A 22,829-nucleotide genomic window follows, 5' to 3' on the forward strand; every position below is an offset into this window, starting at 1 on the left:
AGTCCACTGCAGTGCCCCCTAGGGTGCCCGGTTGCTGTCCTGACATGTCAGGGGGACCAGTGCACTACAAATGCTGGCTCCTCCCACGACCAATGGCTTACATTTGGTCGTTTCTGAGATGGATGTCCTTGGTTTCGAAAATCGCCGAAAATCAGAAACGTCAATGTCTAGGGACGACCAAATCTAGGCATGACCAAATTTAAGGATTTGGACGTCCCTGACGGTATTTTCGAAACGAAAGATGGACGTTCATCTTGTTTCAAAAATACAGGTTTCCCCACCCCTGGATCGGGACGTTTTGTGAGGACGTCCAAATCAAAACTTGGACGTCCCTTTCGAAAATGCCCCTCTATGTAAACCACTTTGAATGTAGTTGTATAAACCACAGAAAGGCAGTATATCAAGTTTCAAAATCCAGAGGAGATGAAGCGAGTCCTACTCCACCAAAAACTAGCAGTCTTCTTATTTAAAGGCAACTAAAGAAGTAAGAAAAGCACTAGCATCCCTCCACATCTTTTGCTTCTTATTTTTAACATTAGGAAGGTTTGTACAGGACAGCAGATCAGCTCCTCCTCAGACACACCACTATTGTAATTGTTGTTCTTATATGCTTTTTGATGGAGAAGGATTTCCTTACCCCTAATGCTTTGGGCTCTCCTTGGTAAAACTTCTGCAGGGGCCGAGGATAAGAAGAGGTGAGGGAAGCAGCTTGGGTGTTTTTATCTGTCTGTGCGGAACTCATCGGTTTGGGCTGCGGAACAATCTGAGTGATAACCACAATGCCGCTGGATTCTTGTACTGCTGAAGACATCCTGAGTCCGACCTAAATGAGATTTAAAAAAAGAAAAAGAAAAGAATGATTATCCTCATGCTCACAAGGCTCAAGAGCTATATTGGTTATTTTTAAGAATTTTGCTAAGAGGCAGGGGACATTTTGCCATTAGCCACGTGAAGCAGAAGCTTCAGGCTACAACATTTTTAGAGATGGAGGTGCGCACAATACACTGCGGTTATTTGCAGTAATTTTGCTGTGCCAACTCTCAGTGGAGTATGGTGGGGACAGATTTCCATGCACTGGCTTCCCTCCGGCAGGCCACACATGGGCAGAAAGAGTGAGGCTATGGGGGACGGTGTCTGCAGCAGTTGCAATGACCGAGTGGAGAAAGGCCAGTAGTGTCCGCATAGGCTGAAAGGAGTACAGTATGGGGAAGGGAGAAACAGCAAAATGTTTGAATAATGGGGGCTGGCAAAGGTAGGGGAAGAGAAACTGGTCTGTTGGATGGGGGGGGGGGGGGGGGGAATGACTGAGAGAGAGAATGACTGGATGAGGGAAAGAGAGAGAGTGAGACTAGGAGCTGGCCAGTGTAGATTGGGGGACTGGCTGAAGGCATGACCAGATGGGTAGATGAAGGGAATAGAGCCCTTGTGGAGGTGGGGGCGTTGGTAAAAGACGGTAGAAAGGAACAAGTGATGAGCTGGTGAGGTACTGAATGGAGAGATGGAGCACTGGGAAGCTGGTGTTTTTTTATGGGGAGTATGAGATTGTAGAAATGAATCACTGGGAAAAAAGGGATATGGAGTGGGAGACAGAAGTTGAATTGGGAAATGAGGTAAGAGGTTAACTTTGAAAGGAGAGGGACAAATGGAAGACAGACAGAGAAAGTTAGAAAAATTAGAAGTAAAAGATATGGTGAAGGAGAAGTGGTGATAAAGAGAAGAAGAAAAGAAAGGAATACAGGGAGAAAAGAGAAAAATAATGGCAACAATGACATAAAGAAGATATGAAGAAAGGAGAAAAGACAAAAAGGAACAGAGATCAGAAGAATGATCAACAAGATGAAAATAGAAAAGAGACTGAAAATGGCCTGATAAAAATGCACACGTAGGTAGCAAAAGTAATATTCTCTAACTTAGATTATGATTTCTGTTCTTAATTGAGATTAATAATTAGAAGGCAATTTTATAGCTGGTCGCCTAGATTCGGAGGCTGAATCGGCACCTGTTTTGAAGCTATTTGATAAAGACTCCTAGGCATTGTAAGCTCTTTGAGCAGGGACTGTCTTTCTTCTATGTTTGTGCAGCGCTGCGTACGCCTTGTAGCGCTATAGAAATGCTAAATAGTAGTAGTAGTAGTAGTAGGCATAGATAGCCTAGAACAGCTTCTGAAATTGCGGCTAAAATATGGCCACATGCATTTCTGCTTGGTCAGGAACTGGAGTAAATGCATGCTGCTGAAGTACAGGCATAGATTCAGATCTTATAAACTATGCAGGTGATATTCACCTGCAGCCATCAGTGTCTTTTAAACATTGGCTGTGATGGGTTTGTCATACCCAGATATTTATTTATGCATTCTTGTATCCCACATTAGAGTATTGAGAATTTTATTAGATAACATTAGCAGTCCTTGGAGCATCAAATTCACAAACTTACTCAGGAATCATTTTTTATAACGCGTAATTTACAAAGAATTCCAAAATACTTTGATAAAAATAATTTTCGTTTAATTGCACAATCTCTGATCTAGACTCTGTTGGCTTATTTGTTTATTTATTTGTGACATTTATATCCCACATTATTCCAAACAAGTTAGAGTTCAATGTGGCTTACAATAAACAGTATAGGATACATAACAAAGAATAATGCATAAGAAAGTAATTTGTTGTAAGAATCCAATTTTACAATACAGTATCATAAACATACTGGGATAGCTATGGGTGTTTAACATTTAGAAAATCTATTATGAATGAGAAATTATACATGAAGTAAAGAGAACGTTAATGGTAAATAGAGTAATAACCAATTTAGATAATTCATTGTTTGAGATATGGTTGTTCTTTGTGAGGGTTTGTTTGAATGGGAACGATTTGAGGATTTTACAGAATCTAGTATATTTCTGTATATTTCTTATTTGGGTGGTAAGGAGTTCCACCATTTGGTTACTAGGTAAGTGAAGTCTGCTGAGTGGACAGTTTTGTAGATCACTTTTTTGCAATTTGGGAGGTGTAGTCTGATATAGTTTCTTGCCTCATATTTAGTGTTTCTTTGAGGTAAGTTTATTAATGGTACCATATAGTCTGGAGCTGTGCCATTTAGGATTTGAAAGATAAAAGTACATAATTTGAAGGTGATTCACACTTTGATGGGAAGCCAGTGTAATTTGATTAATAAAGGGAAGGCACTTTCAAAACGAGAGATTTTGTATATGAACCTGGCTGCAGTGTTTTGAGCTGTTTGGAGTCTTTTTCAACAGGTACTCCTTACATCCAGCATATATGGCATTATAATGATCAAATTGGGATAATGTTAATGATTATACCAATAGTCTGAACGTTTCTGATGAGAAATAGGGTCTGGTCCTTTTTAGATTCCAAAGAGACCAGAAAGATTTTGTGATTACTGAGGAAACTTGAGTATCAAATGTTAAATGTTTGTCTATAATTATATCTAGAATTTTCAGATTATTGTCAATGGGGAATGAAGTGTTGTCAGTTGTGAAACGGTTGTAGTCGTTTTGGTCAAATACGTTGGTAATGACCATGAATTTAGTTTTTTTCTTTATTTAGATTTAGTTTGGATTCTGAAGCCCAGGTTTCCATCAAATTTAAGCCAGGTTTTGCCTTTTGTAAGATGTCTTGAATGTTCTTTTTGAAGGTTATGTATCAGGGGCGTATCTGGAATCCGGCGGTAGGGGGGGCCAGAGCCAGAGAGGGGGGGCACATTTTTGCCTCCCTCCCCCCCCCCCCGCCCCGCCGCCGCCGCCGCCTCTCTCCACCCCCTCCCCGCCGTCAACCCTCCCCCGCTGCTTACTTTTGCTGGCGCCGAGGTCCCGACCCGCAGTCTCCGTTTTTCGTCTTCCTCCGTGGCCATGCTTCCAGGAAGTAACGCTGCAGTGCTGATTCGTTGACCCCAGTTCGACGTCTGACGTCAGACGCCGAACTGGATTCAACGAATCAGCACTGCAGCGTTACTTCCTGGAAGCATGGCCACGGAGGAAGACGAAAAACGGAGATTGCGGGTCGGACCTCGGCGCCAGCAAAAGTAAGCAGCGGGGGAGGGTTGACGGCGGGGAGGGGGGCCAGGGCGAAATCTGCGGGGGCCCAGGCCCCTGTGGCCCCACGCAGATACGCCCCTGTTATGTATATGGTAACATCGTTAGCATATATGAATGTTTTGAATCTTGCTGTTTCTAGCCTGTTACCTAGTGGTGGCATCATTATATTAAACAGAATGGGTGATAGTGGAGAGCCCTGAGGGACGCCACAGTCTGGTGACCAAGGAGAGGATAAGGTTCCTTTCATTTTCATTTTGTAAGATCTTGATTTCAGGAATCCTTGAAACCATTTGTGGACTGTGCCACATGTACCGAAGTTGTCTAGTAGGTTTAGTAGGATATTATGATCTACTACATCAAATGCGCTAGACATATCAAACTGCATTATTAAGACCTTAGACCCTATGCTAATTTCTTTTCTGATTTGATACTAGGGTAGTAAGGACAGTCTCGGTGCTATAGCATGGTCTGAAACCTGATTGTGATTTGTGTAGTAGGGAGAAACATGAAAGGTAGTGCATAGTTTGTGCTGCTACTATTCCTTCCATCACCTTTATCATCAAAGGAATGGAGGCTACTGGTCCGTAGTTTGTTACATCAGTTATCGTGATTGAATTGTTTTTTGGTATTGGTATTGGTGTTAGGATAATAGAACCTTTATTATCAGGAGATATGCTGTAGAAGCAGATTAATGAATATATTAGGAGCTTCCTTCATAAGGTAACTAGGACAAGAATCTAGTATGCATTGTGAGGCTGAATATTTTAGGAGGTAATGTTTTACTGTGTCATGGGTTGGTGGTTGGAAGGAAGACCAGATTCTGTTGGTAGCTATTCCTGTATGTGTGTCTGACTGTTTTTCGTAAATATCTTGGTGGTTGATTTTTAATTTGAGGACTCTTTCTCTGATTTTAACTATTTTTTGTTTGGAAAAAATTAACCAGTTGCTCTCCTGTTGGTGGGGACTCTGTGGTTGTGGTTATTACTTTTGTGGATAATAGGCTTTTTATCAGATTGAAAAGTTTGCTGGTATTAAGGATGTTACCACCGATTATTTTGTTATAGTATTGAGTTTTTACAATTTTGATCTCATTTTTATATGTTTTGATGGCAATTTTCCAAGTTAATTTGTTTCCGTTTCATTTGTCTTTAGCCCATTTTCAGTTTTCTATATTTCCTTTTCAAAAGAAGGATAGATTGATTACACCAAGGTGAAATTTCTGGGTTGGTTTGGGTGTAGATTTGAGGGGAGCTATGTTATTTAAGACATTTTATTTATTTATTTATTTATTTATTTGTAGCATTTGTATCCCACATTTTCCCACCAATTTGCAGGCTCAATGTGGCTTACATTATGCCGTAATGGCGATGGCCATTTCTGGGGACAGAATTACAAATGGTATTGCATTAAGGTGCATACATACATGGTAAAGAAGAATACATTATGGTAGTGCATAGAGGTTCCTGATTGATAGATTGAATTGTAACATAAGTTAGGTCATCGACTATAGAGAGACCATTTTTGACATAAGGGTTAAAGTGGTAGTACTTGTTCATTAATAGCAATGAGGTTAATCAGTCAAGTGATAAAAGTTCGGTTTTGTCTAGTTCATGTACAGTCTTACTATTTAGTACTTAGGATGGATGGTTATGGTATGCCTTCTTGAACAGGTCAGTTTTCAGTAGCCTTCGGAAGATTGTTAGGTCTTGCGTTGTTTTTATAGCCTTCGGTGGTGCATTCCATAGTTGCGTGCATATGTAGGAGAAACTGGTTGCATATGTGGATTTATATTTTAGTCCTTTACAGTTGGGGTAGTGGAGATTGAGGAATGTGCGTGCTGATCTTTTTGCATTCCTAGTAGGCAGGTCTATGAGGTCTGACATATAGATCGAGCTTCCCCGTGAACGATTTTGTGGACCAGGGTGCAAACTTTGAACGCAATTCGTTCTTTTAATGGTAGCCAGTGTAGTTTTTCTCTTAGGGGTTTGGCGCTTTCATATTTCGCTTTCCCAAATATGAGTCTGGCTGCTGTGTTTTGAGCAGTTTGAAGCTTCTTAATGATTTGTTCTTTGCATCCGGCATAAATGGCATTGCACTAATCTAGATGGCTTAGCACCATTGATTGTACCAGGCTGCGGAATATTTCCCTTGGGAAGAAAGGTTTGATCCTTTTAAGTTTCCACATTGAGTGGAACATTTTCTTTGCTGTATTTTTCGCATGTCCTTCGAGTGTGAGATTTCGGTCAATTGTGACTCCCAGAATTTTCAGACTGTCTAGGACTGGAAGGGTGTAGTCTGGGGTGTTTATGGTGTTGGGTTTGTTTGTGTTATATTGTGAGGACAGAATGAGACATTGTGTCTTTTCTGCGTTTAGCTTTAGTTGGAATGCGTCAGCCCATGTGTTCATTATTTGGAAGCTGTGTTTGATTTCATTTGTGATTTTGGTTAGATTGTGTTTGAACGGGATGTATATTGTGACATCGTCTGCATAGATGTACGGGTTGAGTCCTTGGTTGGATAGCGATTTGGCTAAAGGTGTCATCATTAAGTTAAAAAGGGTTGGTGAGAGCGGTGATCCTTGTGGTACTCCACATTCAGGTTCCCATGGTGTTGACGTTTTTGAGTTTGAAATCACTTGATATGTTCTTGCTGTTAAGAAGCCTTTAAACCATCTTAGAACGTTTCCTCCAATCCCGAAGTAGTCTAGGATGTTCGAGAGTATTTGGTGGCTGACCATGTCAAGCGCGCTGGACATGTCAAATTGTAGGAGCAGCACATTGTTTCCGGTTGCAATTAATTGTTTGAATTTGGTTATGAGAGTAGTTAGCACTGTTTCAGTGCTATGGTTGGATCAAAATCCTGACTGTGATTCATGTAGTATTGTGAATTTGTTTAGGTAGTTGGTAAGTTGTTTGGTTACCATTCTTTCCATTAGTTTGACTATCAGGGGGTGGATGCTACTGGTCAATAGTTGGTTTGTCATTTAATTTTTTCTTTACATCTTTGGGTATAGGTGTTAGTATATTTCCTTTGTCCTTGGGCAAAAGTCCGTGTTGTAACATGTAGTTCATAAGTGACGTAAGGTCTGTTGTGAAGCGTTTGGGGGCAAACCTTATTAGGTTGCTGGGACAGATATCCAGTTTGGAGTGGGTTTTTGACACACAAAGCCTTTTCGCATAGGTCATCCCATTTAATCATGAAGTTGTTATTGTCTGCTGGAAGAAGAGCAGGATTGTTCAAGATGTTAGACCAGAAGGTTTTGGTATTTATTTTTCCTCTAGTTTTGTGAGGAGTCATAGTACATTTATTTTTCATTGATTTTGTATTTTCCCTCCAATAGAGGAAGAACTCACGTTTACTGTGATCTGACCAGGGAGTCTGAGTCCAAGTATGGTTACTTAGATGAACGTTGTTGTTTGCAAATTTATAGGCTAATAGGTCAAGTAAGTGATCTTTATTGTGAGAGGTATTGCTGAATTTTTGTGTGAGTTGCCAGTAGTTTTAAAAGTCAAGTAAATTTTTTGTATTACTGTCATTCTGATTATCTAGGTGTTCAACCAACGTAACCTAAATGTTATACCTTAATGTATTCTTCTTTACTATGTATGTATGCACATGGTATATATATATACCATGATTAGTTCCATATATGCTATGTACCATGTATGTTACCATGTATGTATGCACCTTAACGTAACACCACTTGTAATTTTGTTACCCGGAAATGGCAACCGCCATTACGGCAAATGTAAGCCACATTGAGCCTGCAAACTGGTGGAAAAATGTAGGATACAAATGCTACTAATAAATAAATAAATAAATAAATAAATAAATTGATGTCCCCTATTAGTAGGATGTTATCAAATTTAGTGGATATGTTAGATACAAATTCAGTGAAGATATTTTCTGTTGATTGCCACCTCCCTGGTGAGCAGTAAAAAAGGATGATGCAGATAGGATCAGATAGAGTGTTATTGTTGATTTTGCAAGCAATTGTTTTGAGAGTAGGAGAGTTAATATGAGATATCAGTTCTACTTTGAAAAGGATTTATATATTATGGCAATGCCTCCTCCTTTTTTCCCCTTTTCTAGCTTGGAGAAGAATTTTGTAACTTGGGGGACACAGGTCATTTAATATTGGATCATCTTGTGCATGTAACCAGGTTTCAGTAATCAATAGGAGGTCTAATTGTTCTTCTTCTAGCCATTCTCTATCTGTGTTTTGTTTATTGTAGATCTGGCGTTAACATATCCAATTGAGACTGGTGTAAATGAGAGTGAATTATGAGTGTTGCATTTAACATTTATGAGATGTTTTCTTGTGGAGAAAGGGTTATGTTTTGTTTTTGAGTAGGGTGGCTTTGAGTCAGGTGTTTTTTGATTGATTGTGTGTGTGATTTAGTTGATTACAATAACTGAATTTGTCATATTGTGGTTTTTTTTTTTTGTTTCCTGCATTAACTTTAAACCTATTAGAAATAATGACTGGAATATTAAAGTAGGTTTTTAAAGCAATAAAAGGAGAACCAGTAAAAATGTGGCATAGAATAGTAATACATAGCCAATTAACTGTGAATAACTGGAAAAACATTTTGAGACTAGTGTGAGATAATGTCTGGAAGTAAACTTACTGCATATGATGAATTTAAGGCAGATATTTGACAAAGATGTATCTCTCCGATGCAGAGTGTCCTTTGGCACTACACCTCGGAGCTTGATTTCTCTTGAGCTCGCTGGGCAATTATTGTAACATCATTTACCTGGGAGTCTCTAGAAAATTAGTGGAGGAATGGCCTAGTGGTTAGAGCACCAATCTTGAAATCCAGAGGTGGGCAGTTCAAATCCAACTGCTGCTCCTTGTGATCTTGGGCAAGTCACTTAACCCTAGTGGTGGGCTTGTGAGAGCCATTTGTTAAGTTTTTAAGAATTTTGGGAGCCGGTTGTTAAAGTAGGCCTCCCCATGGATACTTTAACAACTGACTCCCAAAATGTGGGCTTGGGCCTCCTCCTGAATTCTCTTTTGCTTTGCTGGCAGTGATGCTGGCCCCACCAGCCAAGTAAATAGACTGCTGCTGCTCCCTGCTCCTTGTTTCTGACTCTGAGCATCAGGCTGGGACTTTTCATGCAAGCGCAAGAAGGTTCCATCATGCTGCTCAGAGCCAGAAACAAGCAGCAGAGAATGGTGGCAGTCCATTTATTGGCTGGTGGGGCTCGGCAAAGGTATGCCTAGTGTGCCCACACAAGGGAGGGGAGAGAGAGGCATGTATTCCCCCCCCCCAAAAAAAAAAAAATTTCAGGGCCGGCTATGCCCAGAGAGAGAGCCCGTTGTTAAAAATTTACCAGCACACCCCTGCTTAAGCCTCCATTGTCTCAGATACAAACTTAGATTGTGAGCCCTCCTGGGACAGAGAAATATCCAGTGTAATTCACCTTGAGTCACTACTGAGAAAGTTGTGAAAAAAATATATATAAAAAAAATACCATCCAGAATGTAGCACTGCAACTGATTTTTTTTCATTGAAAAAGTGTGATAGTGTTTCCTTGTGCTATAGACAACTTCATTGGCTTCCACTCCATGCGAGGGTATTATATAAATTCTTTTGTTTCATCTATAAGCTACTTTACGGCTTAACTCTATCCTATCTCTTGGATCACATAGTTTTTATGCAAAAAACTAGAGTTATGAGAACTTGTTCTGTCTTCACATTTCCATCCTTAAAGAATTTAAAGAAATTCAAACTCTGTTGACCTCGGTGACAAGTTACAATCAATTCCGCAGGCAAATTAAAACGTACTTATTTAGAAAATTTGTTTTAAACTGTAGTTGTCACTAGAGGACTCCTTTTCAAAGCATCACTACCAATTAGCGGCACACTTAATGTGAAGAAGCCCATTCAATTACCATGGACTTCTTTGCATTCAGCACACGGTAATCGGTAGCCCTAGATTAATTTGCTTTCTGACTTACTATCAAGGCTTGTACATCCAGAAAATGTCCTGCTTCTTTGAAATATGTAATCTGCATTGAACTGAAAGGTATATGGCAGAATATAAATTTATTGTTAATACTTATTGTTTGAGCCCTAGAATCTAGTACTATTATTTATTTATTCATTTATGTTTAAATCATTTTTATTGATGAAAAAATGTTCAGGAAATACAACTGTGAAATTGAAACAACACAACATGAAATCATCAACCAATTTGTAGTATCCCCTTACCCTCCTTCCCCCCCTTTCCCCCCCCCCCCATTTCCCCCCCCCCCCTTTTTTACTAATCCCTCCCCCCCTTTTTATGGGACTCATCATCTCTCAACTCAGACTTTACTACAGTACACATGTCTCTAAAGTCATACATTCAACAGATGGCTTCGTGCTCTTGGCGTGAGCGTCATCCAGAAGGGACTCCAGCACTGTTGAAATTTCTTCCCATCCTTCGATTCCATGTCGAACAGTCCCGCACGCTCCAGGCGCATCATTAGTAACATGCGGGTTCGCCATTGTTGCAACGTGGGAGCCTTGTGCGAAATCCACTCTGTTAATATGATCTGCTTGGAAGTGATGGTCGCCTTAGCCACAAATTCTGCAAATCCCTTGGGGCTAGGCTTTAATAGTCTGGGGTGTCCAAATAATAATCCAGCATCATAGATCCACTTTGTGTTCCAAAGCTTAGACACAGAGAACAAGATGGATTTCCAAAATTTCCCCACGTCCACGCAGGTCCAAAACATATGTCCCAGTGTTGCTCCAGTCTCTCCACATTTTGGGCATTCGCCCCATGAGGACATTCCCATGTGAAAAGCTCTTCTAGGAGCCACATGGATTCGCATTGCAAACTTATACTGTACCTCCCAATGGCTCGCTGCCACACTGACACGTCTAATAGACAAAACATGCGCTTTTAGTTGTGCGGCTGAAATATTAATATGAAGTTCACTGCTCCATTGTGTTGCTAATCTAATATAGTCTGGCTCCTCTATCGTGTCTCTTATATGTCTGTGATGGAACGTGAGTGGAACTTCCTGCTGGGCCGTCAGGGAAAATGCTGATGACAGTTCCTCTTGTACATCCTCTGCCAACGGGTCCCATCCTAAGGAGTCTGTGTAGTGTTTCAGCTGCATATAATAAAATTTGTCCGAGTCTGGAAGGCCAAACTCAGTTTGTAAATCCACAAATGGTTTAATCTTACCTTCCGGGTCCAATGCATGCTGCAGATATATCAGTCCCTTGCGCCTCCACTTTCGAAATGTTGGGTACAACATCCCAGGTGCAAACTGTGCATTCCCACAGATGGCCTGCAAAGGTGTTATTTTTGCTGAAAACTTATGCAGGCGGCATACCCAAGACCAGGTCGCCTTTGCCGCTGGCAGTATCATTGAGTATTTCAGGATGTCTGGAATGAGTCCCCCACCTGCATGTAAATAACTTGTAAAGTGCAACTCCGGCATCATCTGGAGCTCCAGTTTGGTGTTGGAGAAGTCCTCTGTCTCCCTAAACCAGTCATTGATGTGACGCATTCCACATGCCACCGTCAAATATCTCACACTTAATAGACCCAGTCCACCATATTCCACTGGAGTTGTCAGAGTTGACATTGAGAGTCGGGCCTTTTTGCCCAGCCATAGGAATGATTGTAAAAGTCTACTTAACTTCTTCTCATCCTTTTTTGTCAAATATAACGGTATTGTTTGGAACACATACAACCATTTTGGCACAATGCACATGTTATATAAGGCTATCCGTCCCAAAAGCGTAACTGGTAGTGCTTTCCACATATTCAATCTTTCTGCAGTCTCTTTCAACAGTCGTTTAATATTTTCATTATACATGGTGGTTAGGTCTGCTGGGAGCCAGATTCCTAGGTATTTGATTGGTCCTTTAGTCCAGGTTAACTGTTGGGGGCCCCTGTGCTGTTTCAGGTCTGACTCTGTCACCGGAAGGACATAAGACTTGGTGTGATTTAACTTAAACCCTGAAAATCCTCCAAATCTCTCCACCCTTTCTAATACTCCTGTTAGGGAGTTGTTGGGATCTGTTATGGTCAGGAGTAGGTCGTCCGCATAAGCGAACACCTTCAAATGATGGTCTTCCACCCTCACCCCCTTCACCTCCTGCGCCCGCCTTAAATTTTCTAACAGTGGTTCCACTGCCAGCACAAATAATAGAGGTGATAGTGGGCAGCCCTGTCTTGTACCCCTTTGAATTGAAAACTCCCTTTCTCGCCTTCCATTTACAATTACACTGGCTGTGGGGTCTTTGTATAGTACTTCCACTGCCTTTAGAAACCATCCTGATATTCCTACCGCCGCCAGCACCTGAAATAGGTAATCCCAATGTACCAAGTCAAACGCCTTTTCAGCGTCAAGGCTTAACACCCACATAGGTATGTTTTTTAGTGTGCATGTCACCATTGCAAGCATCAGCTTCCGAACATTATGGACCGCTCTCCTTTTCTTTATAAACCCAACCTGTTCTGGTCCTATCAGGTCTGGCAAGCACAGTGCCAATCGCTCAGCCAGTATCTTGGATAAAAGTTTTATCTCTACATTCAGTAGAGATATTGGTTGGTATGACCCTGGTCTCTCCGGGGACTTGCCTACTTTCGGAATTAACGTTATAAGGGCTGTGTTAGCGTATAGCGGTAATTTACCTTCTTCCACCACCTCCTCGAAATAACTGAGCAGATTCACTAAAGCTCCGGGGGGTAACAGCCTATAATATTCCCCAGAGAATCCATCAGGGCCGGGGGCTGACCGCATTTTCAGTGCTTTCACTGCCTTTTGCACTTCTCCCATTGTCACTGGCGCATTCAACTGTTCTACGTGATTTGTGTGCAATTGTGGTAATTGTGTCTCTTGCAGATATTTAGCCAATGCCTCTCCCCGGGGCCCTCCTTGACTTTTATATAGTGTAACAAAATACGTGGTAAAAATTTGACCTATTTGGTGGTGATCATTGGTCAATCTACCATTTTTGTCTCTGAGGGTGGGCACTGTTCTAGGCCCTCCCCAGTTCTTTATTACTCTTGCCAGCAAGCGTCCCGCCCGATTCCCGAACCTATGCAGTTTATATTTATAGAATAACGCCGACCTCAGTTCTAATTCATGTAATAAAGTATTTAGAGCGATCTGCACCGCTTTCAAATTCTCTAGATTGACCTTCGTTGGCCTGCGCGTGTACATGTTTTGCGCTTTTTTTAATCTCAATTCTAGCAGCAGTATCCCGGCCGCTCTATTTTTATTGCGCTTTCTGCAAAACGCAATAATGTCCCCTCTTAGGACTGCTTTGGAGGCCGACCAGAATAAAGTGGGTTGCTCCCGGGCATGTCTGTTATTATTTTGGCTATACTCTGCCCACTTATGGGTAAGATATTTTTGAAATTTTGAGTCTGTAAATAAATATGCTGGAAATCTCCATCCTCTTCCCTTTCCTATGTCCCCTTGCAATTCCAGGTCCATCCACACTGGCGAATGGTCCGATATTGCTTCTGGGCCTATATCAGTTGCTATCACCTGTGAAAACATTGCTGTGTCGATTAATATGTAATCCAACCTGGATTGCGTTCCATGGGCCCTTGATCTGTGCGTGAATTCACGTTCTGTCGGGTGCAGGGCTCTCCAGGTGTCTATCAAATTAAGCTCTCTAACAAATAATGTCATTTCTCTGGCCCTGTTCCCAGAGTAATGGGGTGAAAGGTTATTAGAACAATCCAAATCTGGGTTATGTACCAATTTGAAATCTCCTACCACTACCAACCTTTGTTTATCCTTAACATTACATTTATCCACTAAAGATCTGAAGAACTCGGGATTGTAAATATTAGGACCATAAAGTACTACCAAAATGATCTCTAGTCCTGGCATCCATACCTTCACTATAATATATCTTCCCTCCTTCCCCATAGCTACTTTTGTCGCTTTATAGGCCAGCCCTTTTCGGAAAAGGATTGCTATCCCTCCTTTTTTCCCTTTTGCTGGAACGGAACAAATTTCTCCCACCCATTGTCTTTTTAGCTTGTCGTGTTCAGTATCTGATAAATGTGTCTCCTGTAGACATGCTACAGTATGTCTGATTTGTGCCTTTTCAAGGCTGTAAGAATTTTCGCTCTTTTTATTGGGGAGTTTACCCCCCCCCCCCCCCCCCCCCCCCCCCCCCCCACGTTCCATGTTGTTATTCTGACAGGCATCTTCCTCTTGAGCTTCCCATCATCAACAACTCAACTTCCCATAACCTAGTCATCTCTTTTCCCAAAATCTTGTGTTCATCTGCCTGCTGTAAACTAGAAGTGATTGTGTATGTGTTATTGTCTGCCGTTGCTCCTAATGTGTCCCATGTCTTCAATAATTGTACCCCTTGTGTTTTAACTTCTTCAGATTCCCCCCATCCCCCCTTCCTTCCCGCCAAACCCACCCCTATCTCTTCTCCCAAAACCCAATTATTCCCTCTCTCCATCTTCTGGTGCCCCAAAAGATCAAGTAGTGAGACCTTCGAGCACATGGGACCCCCGCCCTTGTACATGACTTGACCCTTGTAAAATGTTCGATTTCGTTTATAACTGCCCTGTCCACAGCGTTACCTTTTCATACTTCTTCAATCAGGCCCGCTTCCAGTACTGCTGTTTTTGCTTCTGCCACTGCTTTAAACATTTGCCACTGTCCTTGTATCAAGATTCGTAAGGTGGCCGGAAATTGCAACGTAAACTTCACACCTTTCTGGGCTAATGTTGAGCAAAGTGGGTGAAATTGCTTCCTCTGCGACTGTACTTCAGCTGAGAAGTCTTGAAATATTAACACTTTATGTCCTTCATGAGTTAGGGTGTCTCTGCGCGTTATGAAACCTTGCATGATTTCCATTTTGTGGCAGTAGTTAAATATCTTGGTCATTACCACTCTCGGCCGTGTCTTGCCCTCCAGTTTGCGGCCTACTTGGTGTGCTCTTTCTATTACCAGCGGGCCTGTGGCGTCTGAAATCGCCAGTTCTTTACTCAGCCAGTTTTCAAGCCACGGTGTTAAATTCCGCTCCGGAATATTTTCAGAAAGTCCTACCACCTGGATGTTGTTCCGGCGCGAGCGATTTTCGAGATCTTCTAGTTTTTCATGGTAGCCTTTTAGTTGCTGTGTTAAGGCAGCTATGTCCGGGCCATAACCTCTCCCTTCGTCCTCCAAGGCCGACATGCGTGCCTCGAGATCTCCCACTCTCGTCCCTATGCCGTCCATTCGCGTGGCCAGGCTCTCCAACTTTTGCTCCATCGTTGCCCATTTCGGCTCCCACGCTTTTGTGACCGCCATGGTAAGTTGTGTGAGCTGCGTCTCTGTGAACTCTCCGAGCAATTTACCAGGTTCGTCCGTCATTTTGGATTCCGGGTCGTTCGTCTTGGTTTTCTCTTTTTTCCCGGATCGCTGTGCCATCGCTCCGGTCGATTTTCGCAAATATTTGTCCATAAACTAGGGCAGTCTCAACTGTAGGGTCCGCGTCAATATTTTCATTAAATCACTGCACTTTTAGATCAATTTCGGGCGGGAGTCTCGGAGCTTCAGCAACACGCTGCTGTTCAGCTCATGTCCTCACGTGGTCTCTTATTTATTCATTTAAAAATATTTTTATAAATCTAGGTGGGTTACAATATAACTACTTACTACTACTTATCCTTTGAAGTTCACTCCATCCATCTATTCCACCCGCTGTCACTCAGAGTTGCAGTCATTTACCGCCCCCCTAATAAGTTCCACCCTTCTTTCCTTACCGACTTCGATGCCTGGCTCTCCGTTTTTCTTGAGCCCTCATCCCCATCCCTCATTCTTGGTGACTTCAACATACACATTGATAACCCATCCGACTCATATGTTTCTCAGTTCCTCACTCTTACCTCCTCCTTCAACCTCCAACTGAGCTCCTCCATCCCTACTCAAAAATCTGGCCACTGTCTTGATCTCGTCCTCTCTTCTACTTGCTCACCCTCCCATTTCCGCGCATCAGCTCTTCCTCTCTCTGACCATCACCTAATCACATTCACACTTCAGCACCCTCCCCCTCAATCTCGCCCAACACTAAATACTACTTCCAGAAATTTCCAAGCTGTTGACCCCCCCCCCACCTTATCCTCTAGTATGTCTGATCTCCTAACTTCCATCATGTCCTCCAAATCTGTTGACAAAGCTGTCTCCACTTACAATGCCACTCTCTCCTCTGCTCTAGACACCCTTGCACCGTCCATCTCCCGTCCCACAAGGCGTACCAATCCCCAGCCCTGGCTGACCCCTTGCACCCGATACCTTCACTCCTGCACCCGTTCGGCTGAACACCTCTGGAGGAAATCCCGCACCCATACTGACTTCATTCACTTCAAATTCATGCTATCCTCCTTCCAATCCTCCCTATTCCTCGCCAAACAGGACTATTACACCCAATTGACTAATTCCCTCAGCTCTAACCCTCGTCGTCTCTTCGCCACCCTCAACTCCCTCCACAAAGTGCCCTCTGCTCCCACCCCCCCCCCTCACTCTCTCCTCAATCTCTGGCCGATTACTTCCGTGACAAGGTCCAGAAGATCAACCTCGAATTCACCACCCCACCTTCTCCTCCTCTTCATCCTATAACCCACTCTCTCAACCAACCAACCCAGGCCTCCTTCTCCTCTTTTCCTGATATCACCGAAGAGGAAACCGCCCATCTCCTCTCCTCCTCAAAATCCACCACCTGTTCCTCAGACCCCATCCCCACCAACCTACTTAGCACAATCGCTCCTACTATCACCCCCACCATCTGTCATATCCTCAACCTCTCTCTCTCCACTGCAACTGTCCCGGACACCTTCAAGCATGCTGTGGTCACACCACTCCTCAAAAAACCATCTCTTGACCCTACCTGTCCCTCCAACTACCGCCCCATTTCCCTCCTACCCTTCCTCTCCAAGATAGTTGAGTGCGCCGTTCACAGCCGCTGCATTGATTTTCTCTCCTCTCATGCTATCCTCGATCCGCTTCAATCCGGCTTTCGCCCCCTACACTCAACAGAAACGGCACTATCTAAAGTCTGCAATGACCTGTTCCTCGCCAAATCCAAAGGTCCATCCTCATCCTCCTCGACCTATCCGCCGCTTTTGACACTGTTAATCACAACCTACTTCTTGACACATTGTCCTCCTTTGGGTTCCAGGGCTCTGTCCACTCCTGGTTCTCCTCTTATCTCTCCCATCGTACCTTCAGAGTACACTCTCATGGTTCGTCCTCCTCCCCTATCCCGCTCTCTGTTGGAGTTCCTCAGGGATCTGTCCTTGGGCCCCTCCTTTTTTCAATCTACACCTCTTCCTTAGGCTCCCTGATCTCTTCTCACGGTTTCCACTATCATCTTTATGCTGACGACACCCAGCTGTATCTCTCCACACCAGACATCACTGCGGAAACCCAGGCCAAAGTATCGGCCTGCTTATCCAACATTGCTGCCTGGATGTCCAACCGCCACCTGAAACTGAACATGGCCAAGACTGAACTTATTGTTTTCCCAGCCAAACCCACTTCTCCTCTCCCTTCACTCTCTATCTCAGTTGATAACACCCTCATCATCCCCGTCTCATCTGCCCGCAACCTCGGTGTCATCTTCGACTCCTCCCTCTCCTTCTCTGCGCATATCCAGCAGATAGCCAAGACCTGTCGCTTCTTCCTCTACAACATTAGCAAAATTCGCCCCTTCCTCTCTAAGCACACCACCCGAACTCTCATCCACTCTCTCATTACCTCTTGCCTTGACTACTGCAACCTACTCCTCACCGGCCTCCCACTTAGCCACCTATCCCCCCTTCAGTCCATCCAGAACTCTGCCGCACATCTTATCTTCCGCCTTGACCAATATACTCATACCACCCCTCTCCTCAAGTCACTTCACTGGCTTCCGATCAGATACCGCATACAGTTCAAGCTTCTCCTACTAACCTACAAATGCACTCGATCTGCAGCCCCTCCTTACCTCTCTACCCTCATCTCCCCTTATGTTCTTACCCGTAACCTCCGCTCTCAGAACAAATCCCTCCTCTCAGTACCCTTCTCCACCACCGCCAAACTCTAGGCTCCGCCCTTTCTGCCTCACCTCACCCCATGCTTGGAACAAACTCCCTGAGCCCATACGCCAGGCCCCCTCCCTACCCATCTTCAAATCATTGCTCAATGCCTACCTCTTCAATGTCGCTTTCGGCACCTAATCACAACACTTCTACTCAGGAAATCTAGACTACCCCAACTTGACATTTCGTCCTTTAGATTGTAAGTTCTTCTGAGCAGGGACCGTCCTTAGTTATTAATTTGTACAGCGCTGCGTAACCCTAGTAGCGCTCTAGAAATGTTAAGTAGTAGTGTTGGGCAAACTTCTAGGTCTGTGCCCCAAAATTGATAGGGAGAGACAGATAATGTACATTAGTATTTATTCATGAAGAAGTGGAACCTGTGCAGACTGCCAGATTCAACTCTGGCCAACTTGATGGGAAGACTGGATGAACCGTGCAGGTCTTTTTCTGTTGACTGTGACTGACGTTACATCAGACAGTTTCAATTTGATTGGGATGTTGCGTTTAGCTCCTAGCCACTACTCAATTGCCCTCCCCTTGTCCCTTCCTTCCTTCTCACCCATTACTTCCCTCACCCGTAACTGTCTTGTCTGTCTGTATTATTTAGATTGTAAGCTCTTTTGAGCAGGGACTGTCTCTTTGTATCAGGTGTTCAGCGCTGCGTGCGTCTGGTAGCACTATACAAATGCTAATAATAATAATAATAATAATAATGCTAAAGAAGTCAGTGGAAGAAGTGACCAAGAGACTCAATTAACACTATGGGCCCTTTTATTAAAGCTTAGTGCACTCTAAATGCTGTACGTCCTATTTTACATCTATGGGCCATGTGACACTTAATGATAAGGAATCAGTAATGTGTTTGTATTTCTATTCTAAGGCTCTTCCTTTATGAGGGGAAGGAGTGGCAGTTCAAATATTTCCTGATGGCTGTAGGTGGACCCATGAAAGGAGGAAATCCTTACTGTGTGCCAGGTTTGTGCTGACATTTCACTATAAATGTATTGTTTGGTATAAAAATAAAACTTTTAGGGTTGATGCACCAAATAGTTTAACCAGGCAGAAGAGACTGCCAGCTGCCAACATTCAGCAACACACACTACACACAGACTGACATCATTGCTGTGCACCTGACATCTCTCTCCTTTTTTCACAGGTAAACCCATCCTGCCTTAGACACCCCATCTACAACTGATGCCTCACGTTCAGACATCCTGACACATCACACCGCTGCTGTACAAGCCCCACACTCTTTTCCCTCTGAATCTCACCCACAGCAGCCACCCCTCAGACCTCCTTATGCACCCCACATGTACCCCTCCCTTACAAACAATTCCCCCACCCCCAACATACACCCTTCTGCCCTTGAAACCTACCTACATGTATACCTGCCCCAGATGTCCTCAGTGTTCAAACAAACCCCTCCCCCCTCCTGACAGGAACCCTTCTCCACCTCCACTATTTTGGGCAATATAGAGGGGCATAATCGAACACGAACGCCCATCTCCATGGGCGCCTATATCCGTGGGCGCCTATTTCCGTGAACGGGACAACCCGTATTTTCGAAAAAAGATGGGCGCCCATCTTTTTTTCCGATAATACGGGTTGTGCGAGGCAAATGTCTAGGAGTTGGCCGTTTTTCAACTGGGTGCTATCGGTTTTCAGCGATAATGGAAACCGAAGGTGCCCATCTCAAAAACAAACAAATCCAAGGCATTGGGTCATGGGAGGGGCCAGGATTCGTAGTGCACTGGTCCCCCTCACATGCCAGGACACCAACTGGGCACCCTAGGGGGCACTTTTACAAATGAACAAAAAACAGTAAAAGAGCTCCCAGGTGCATAGCACCCTTCTTCCCTTGTGTGCTGAGCCCCCCCAAATCCCCCCAAAACCCACTGCCCACAAGTCTACACCATTACCATAGCCCTAAGGAGTGAAGGGGGGCACCTACATGTGGGTACAGTGGGTTTTGGGGGGGGGGGTTTGGAGGTCTCAGCATTAACCAGCACAAGTGTAACAGGTAGGGAGGGGGATGGGCCTGGGTCCGGCTGGCTGAAGTCCACAGCACCCACTAACAACTGCTCCAGGGACCTGCATACTGCTGTGATGGAGCTGGGTATGACATTTGAGACTGGCATACAGGCTGGGAAAAAAAGTTGTTAAAGTTCTTTTGTTTTGGTGGGAGAGGGTTAGTGACCACTGGGGGAGTCAGGGGAGGTCATCCCCAATTCCCTCTGTTGGTCACCTGGTCATTTAGGGCACTTTTTTGAGACTTGTTCGTGACAAAAAAGGGTCCAAAAAAGTGACCTAAATTCTCGCAAAAAACGGCTATTTTTTTTTCCATTATCGGCGAAAGCCGCCCATTTCTGTTCAGCCGATAACCACGCCCAAGTCCCACCTTCAGCACGCCTCTGACACGCCCTGTCAACTTTGGCCATTTCCGCGACAGAGTGCAGTTGAAGATGCCCAAAATCGGCTTTCGATTATACCGATTTGGCCGCCCACAGGAGAAAGACGCCCATCTCCCGATTTGGGTCAAAATATGGGCGTCTTTTGCTTTCGAAAATAAGCAGGATAGTATTATAAAGACCCCATTTAATTTCTTTGCCAGGGATCCAATCAACCCTAGCTATGCCACTGATGAAGCCCTCAATCTGCAGTTACAGGAGGTCAAAAGACCTTCAAATGTTTTGTTACTGGGGGCTAAAATTCTCATTTTCCTCCTGTTTACTGGTGTCTCTTTCTCTCTCTCTCTCTCTCTCTCTCTCTCTCATGTTACTTTGTTTATGAACTGCTTACATAATATACCTTGAATAAAATAAAAGAAGAAACGTAAACATAATAATAAAAACAAAGAATATAGGCAATTACTGGATTCTGCTGATGGTTAGTATTCTGAAATTATATTTCTGACTTGGTAGCAAGATGTAACATATTTTGCTGTTATGCTGTAGCTGCTGCTTTCTCTCAATCCCCAGGGTTATTTGGAGCATTTCCAGTTCATTCTTTTCCGGAAGTTTTATCACTTCTCTGTCAGCATTGCACAATGTACTCTCTTACATACATCTTTCTGTTTTGCACAATACAGGAGAAAATAATTTCTGGTTTTCTTTCTCCACTGCTGCACTTTATGCATAATTTGGCTTTTTAGAGGTTTCCATTTAAGTTTTGGGTTGTTGTTTTTTTTTTTAATGTGTGCTCACTTATTCTGTATTTGAGTTTTTTCCCCAGTTTCTATATATGGTGCCCATATTTCGGCGTGGATCAAAGATCCTCACACAAACTAGTTAGTTAGTGAGCTGTTAACAATTATTGGCATTAATGGCACTAATTTGGATCTACCTACGTGCTATTCCATAATGCTGCTTGCCTAAAATGTCTCATGCACAATCCAAAAGTGGATGTGGCAATGAGAGGGGCAGTGTTATAGAATACTAGGGTTATGTACCCCATTTACGTGCCAGGAGTTACACCAGGTGTCAGCAGGCATAAGTCCTCACATCCAAAGTTGGAACGGGAATCCCAGCTCATCCCAGAGTGCTCTTTATAGAATCTGGCCCTTTTTGTGTGGGGCCTAGTTGAATTATTCAGTTTAGTTTGATTTCCCAGTAAAAGTATTCTTGCTGTTCTCTCATGCGTTCTAATCCTGTGAGTTAGTGCAGATTTGCTGAGCTGATTCTGTCACCTCCCCTCACCTTCACTTCCTTTTCTTTTCACTCTCACCCCCCCCCCCCCCCCATCTTACTTGTCATCTCTCTTCATCTTTCACTTCCTTTTCTTTCCATCCCCCTCCCCAATCTTGCTCTTCACATTTCACATCCTTTTTTCTTTCCAACCACCCAATCTTTTTTTTTCCTTTTCTTATAGTTCTCTGTGTTTTCACAGTCTTATTCATGTAGCCTTTCCTTCCTTAGAGCACATACCTCAGTTCCTTGAGCCCTTCCAAGTGAAAATGTTTTTCTTAGATTTTGGGTGGTAGTTCTTGCTTTTAAAAAGCTCAGCTGTTTGCCTGTGTTACTCTCTGCTCAGAAGTGGCTTTTGTTTGTGTGAGTTGGGAGCAAGCCCCTCCATCACGAGGTCTCTGATATCACCATTTCCTGGCATCCTTTTCCCCTCCAGAGCACATGAGCTACAATCCGGCTAGCAGAGACCCACTGTGAGAGGGATTGCCTAGGCTGTCTTAGAAAGTGTCTTAAACAATTCAGCAGAAATACTACTCACAATTACTCCCTCTTTAAGAGACATGGCCTTCTTTTAGGATCCATCAAGTGTGTCATTCCACGTTTTGTTGGTTTTTTTTTTTTTTTTAATATTTAGGTAAATGTGTTTCTTGTTCCTGGTGGAGGAATCCAGTTATATGCCAATGACCAACACAACTACCACAATACAGAAAGTGACATGGTAGAACCATGCGCACCATGTTGAGAACACAGCTTCTACTGCAAAATTAACAACAACACAAATTTTGTGGTGGTGCCATAATCAATTCAGCTCATTGTTATAATATCCCCTTTCCTGTCTAACACGTGAGGCAGTGATTGGCTCATGCACGAAAGGAAGAGGGACATTTTTTATAAAGTCAACGGATCTGCATCTCGACTCTCCCAACTCCACACATTCTTGAGTAATCCAGCAGCCCCCTACCTTCCCCTGACCAAATCATCAGCTCCCAACATTAAAAACCAAATACCCTGGTAGGTCTGTGTGCCCCATCACTCCA

At 43.4% G+C, this 22,829-nt stretch overlaps 1 protein-coding gene across 1 annotated transcript in view; it reads right to left on the reverse strand.

The window, feature by feature from the left end:
* LOC115481749 (membrane-spanning 4-domains subfamily A member 4A-like) overlaps positions 1 to 22,137 on the reverse strand; it is a 68,096-nt gene extending 45,959 nt beyond the window's left edge. Inside the window, exons 1-2 of the mRNA XM_030221123.1 lie at positions 22,033 to 22,137; positions 638 to 823 (exon numbers count right to left, since the gene is read on the reverse strand). Coding sequence (XP_030076983.1) covers positions 638 to 811 — 174 coding nt within the window. The 5' untranslated portion in view covers positions 812 to 823; positions 22,033 to 22,137. The remainder of the gene's footprint in view (positions 1 to 637; positions 824 to 22,032) is intronic.
* Positions 22,138 to 22,829: the final 692 nt, after the last annotated feature.

This window comes from Microcaecilia unicolor, chromosome 1, assembly GCF_901765095.1.
Source record: "Microcaecilia unicolor chromosome 1, aMicUni1.1, whole genome shotgun sequence".
NCBI classification, from domain to species: Eukaryota; Metazoa; Chordata; class Amphibia; order Gymnophiona; family Siphonopidae; genus Microcaecilia; species Microcaecilia unicolor.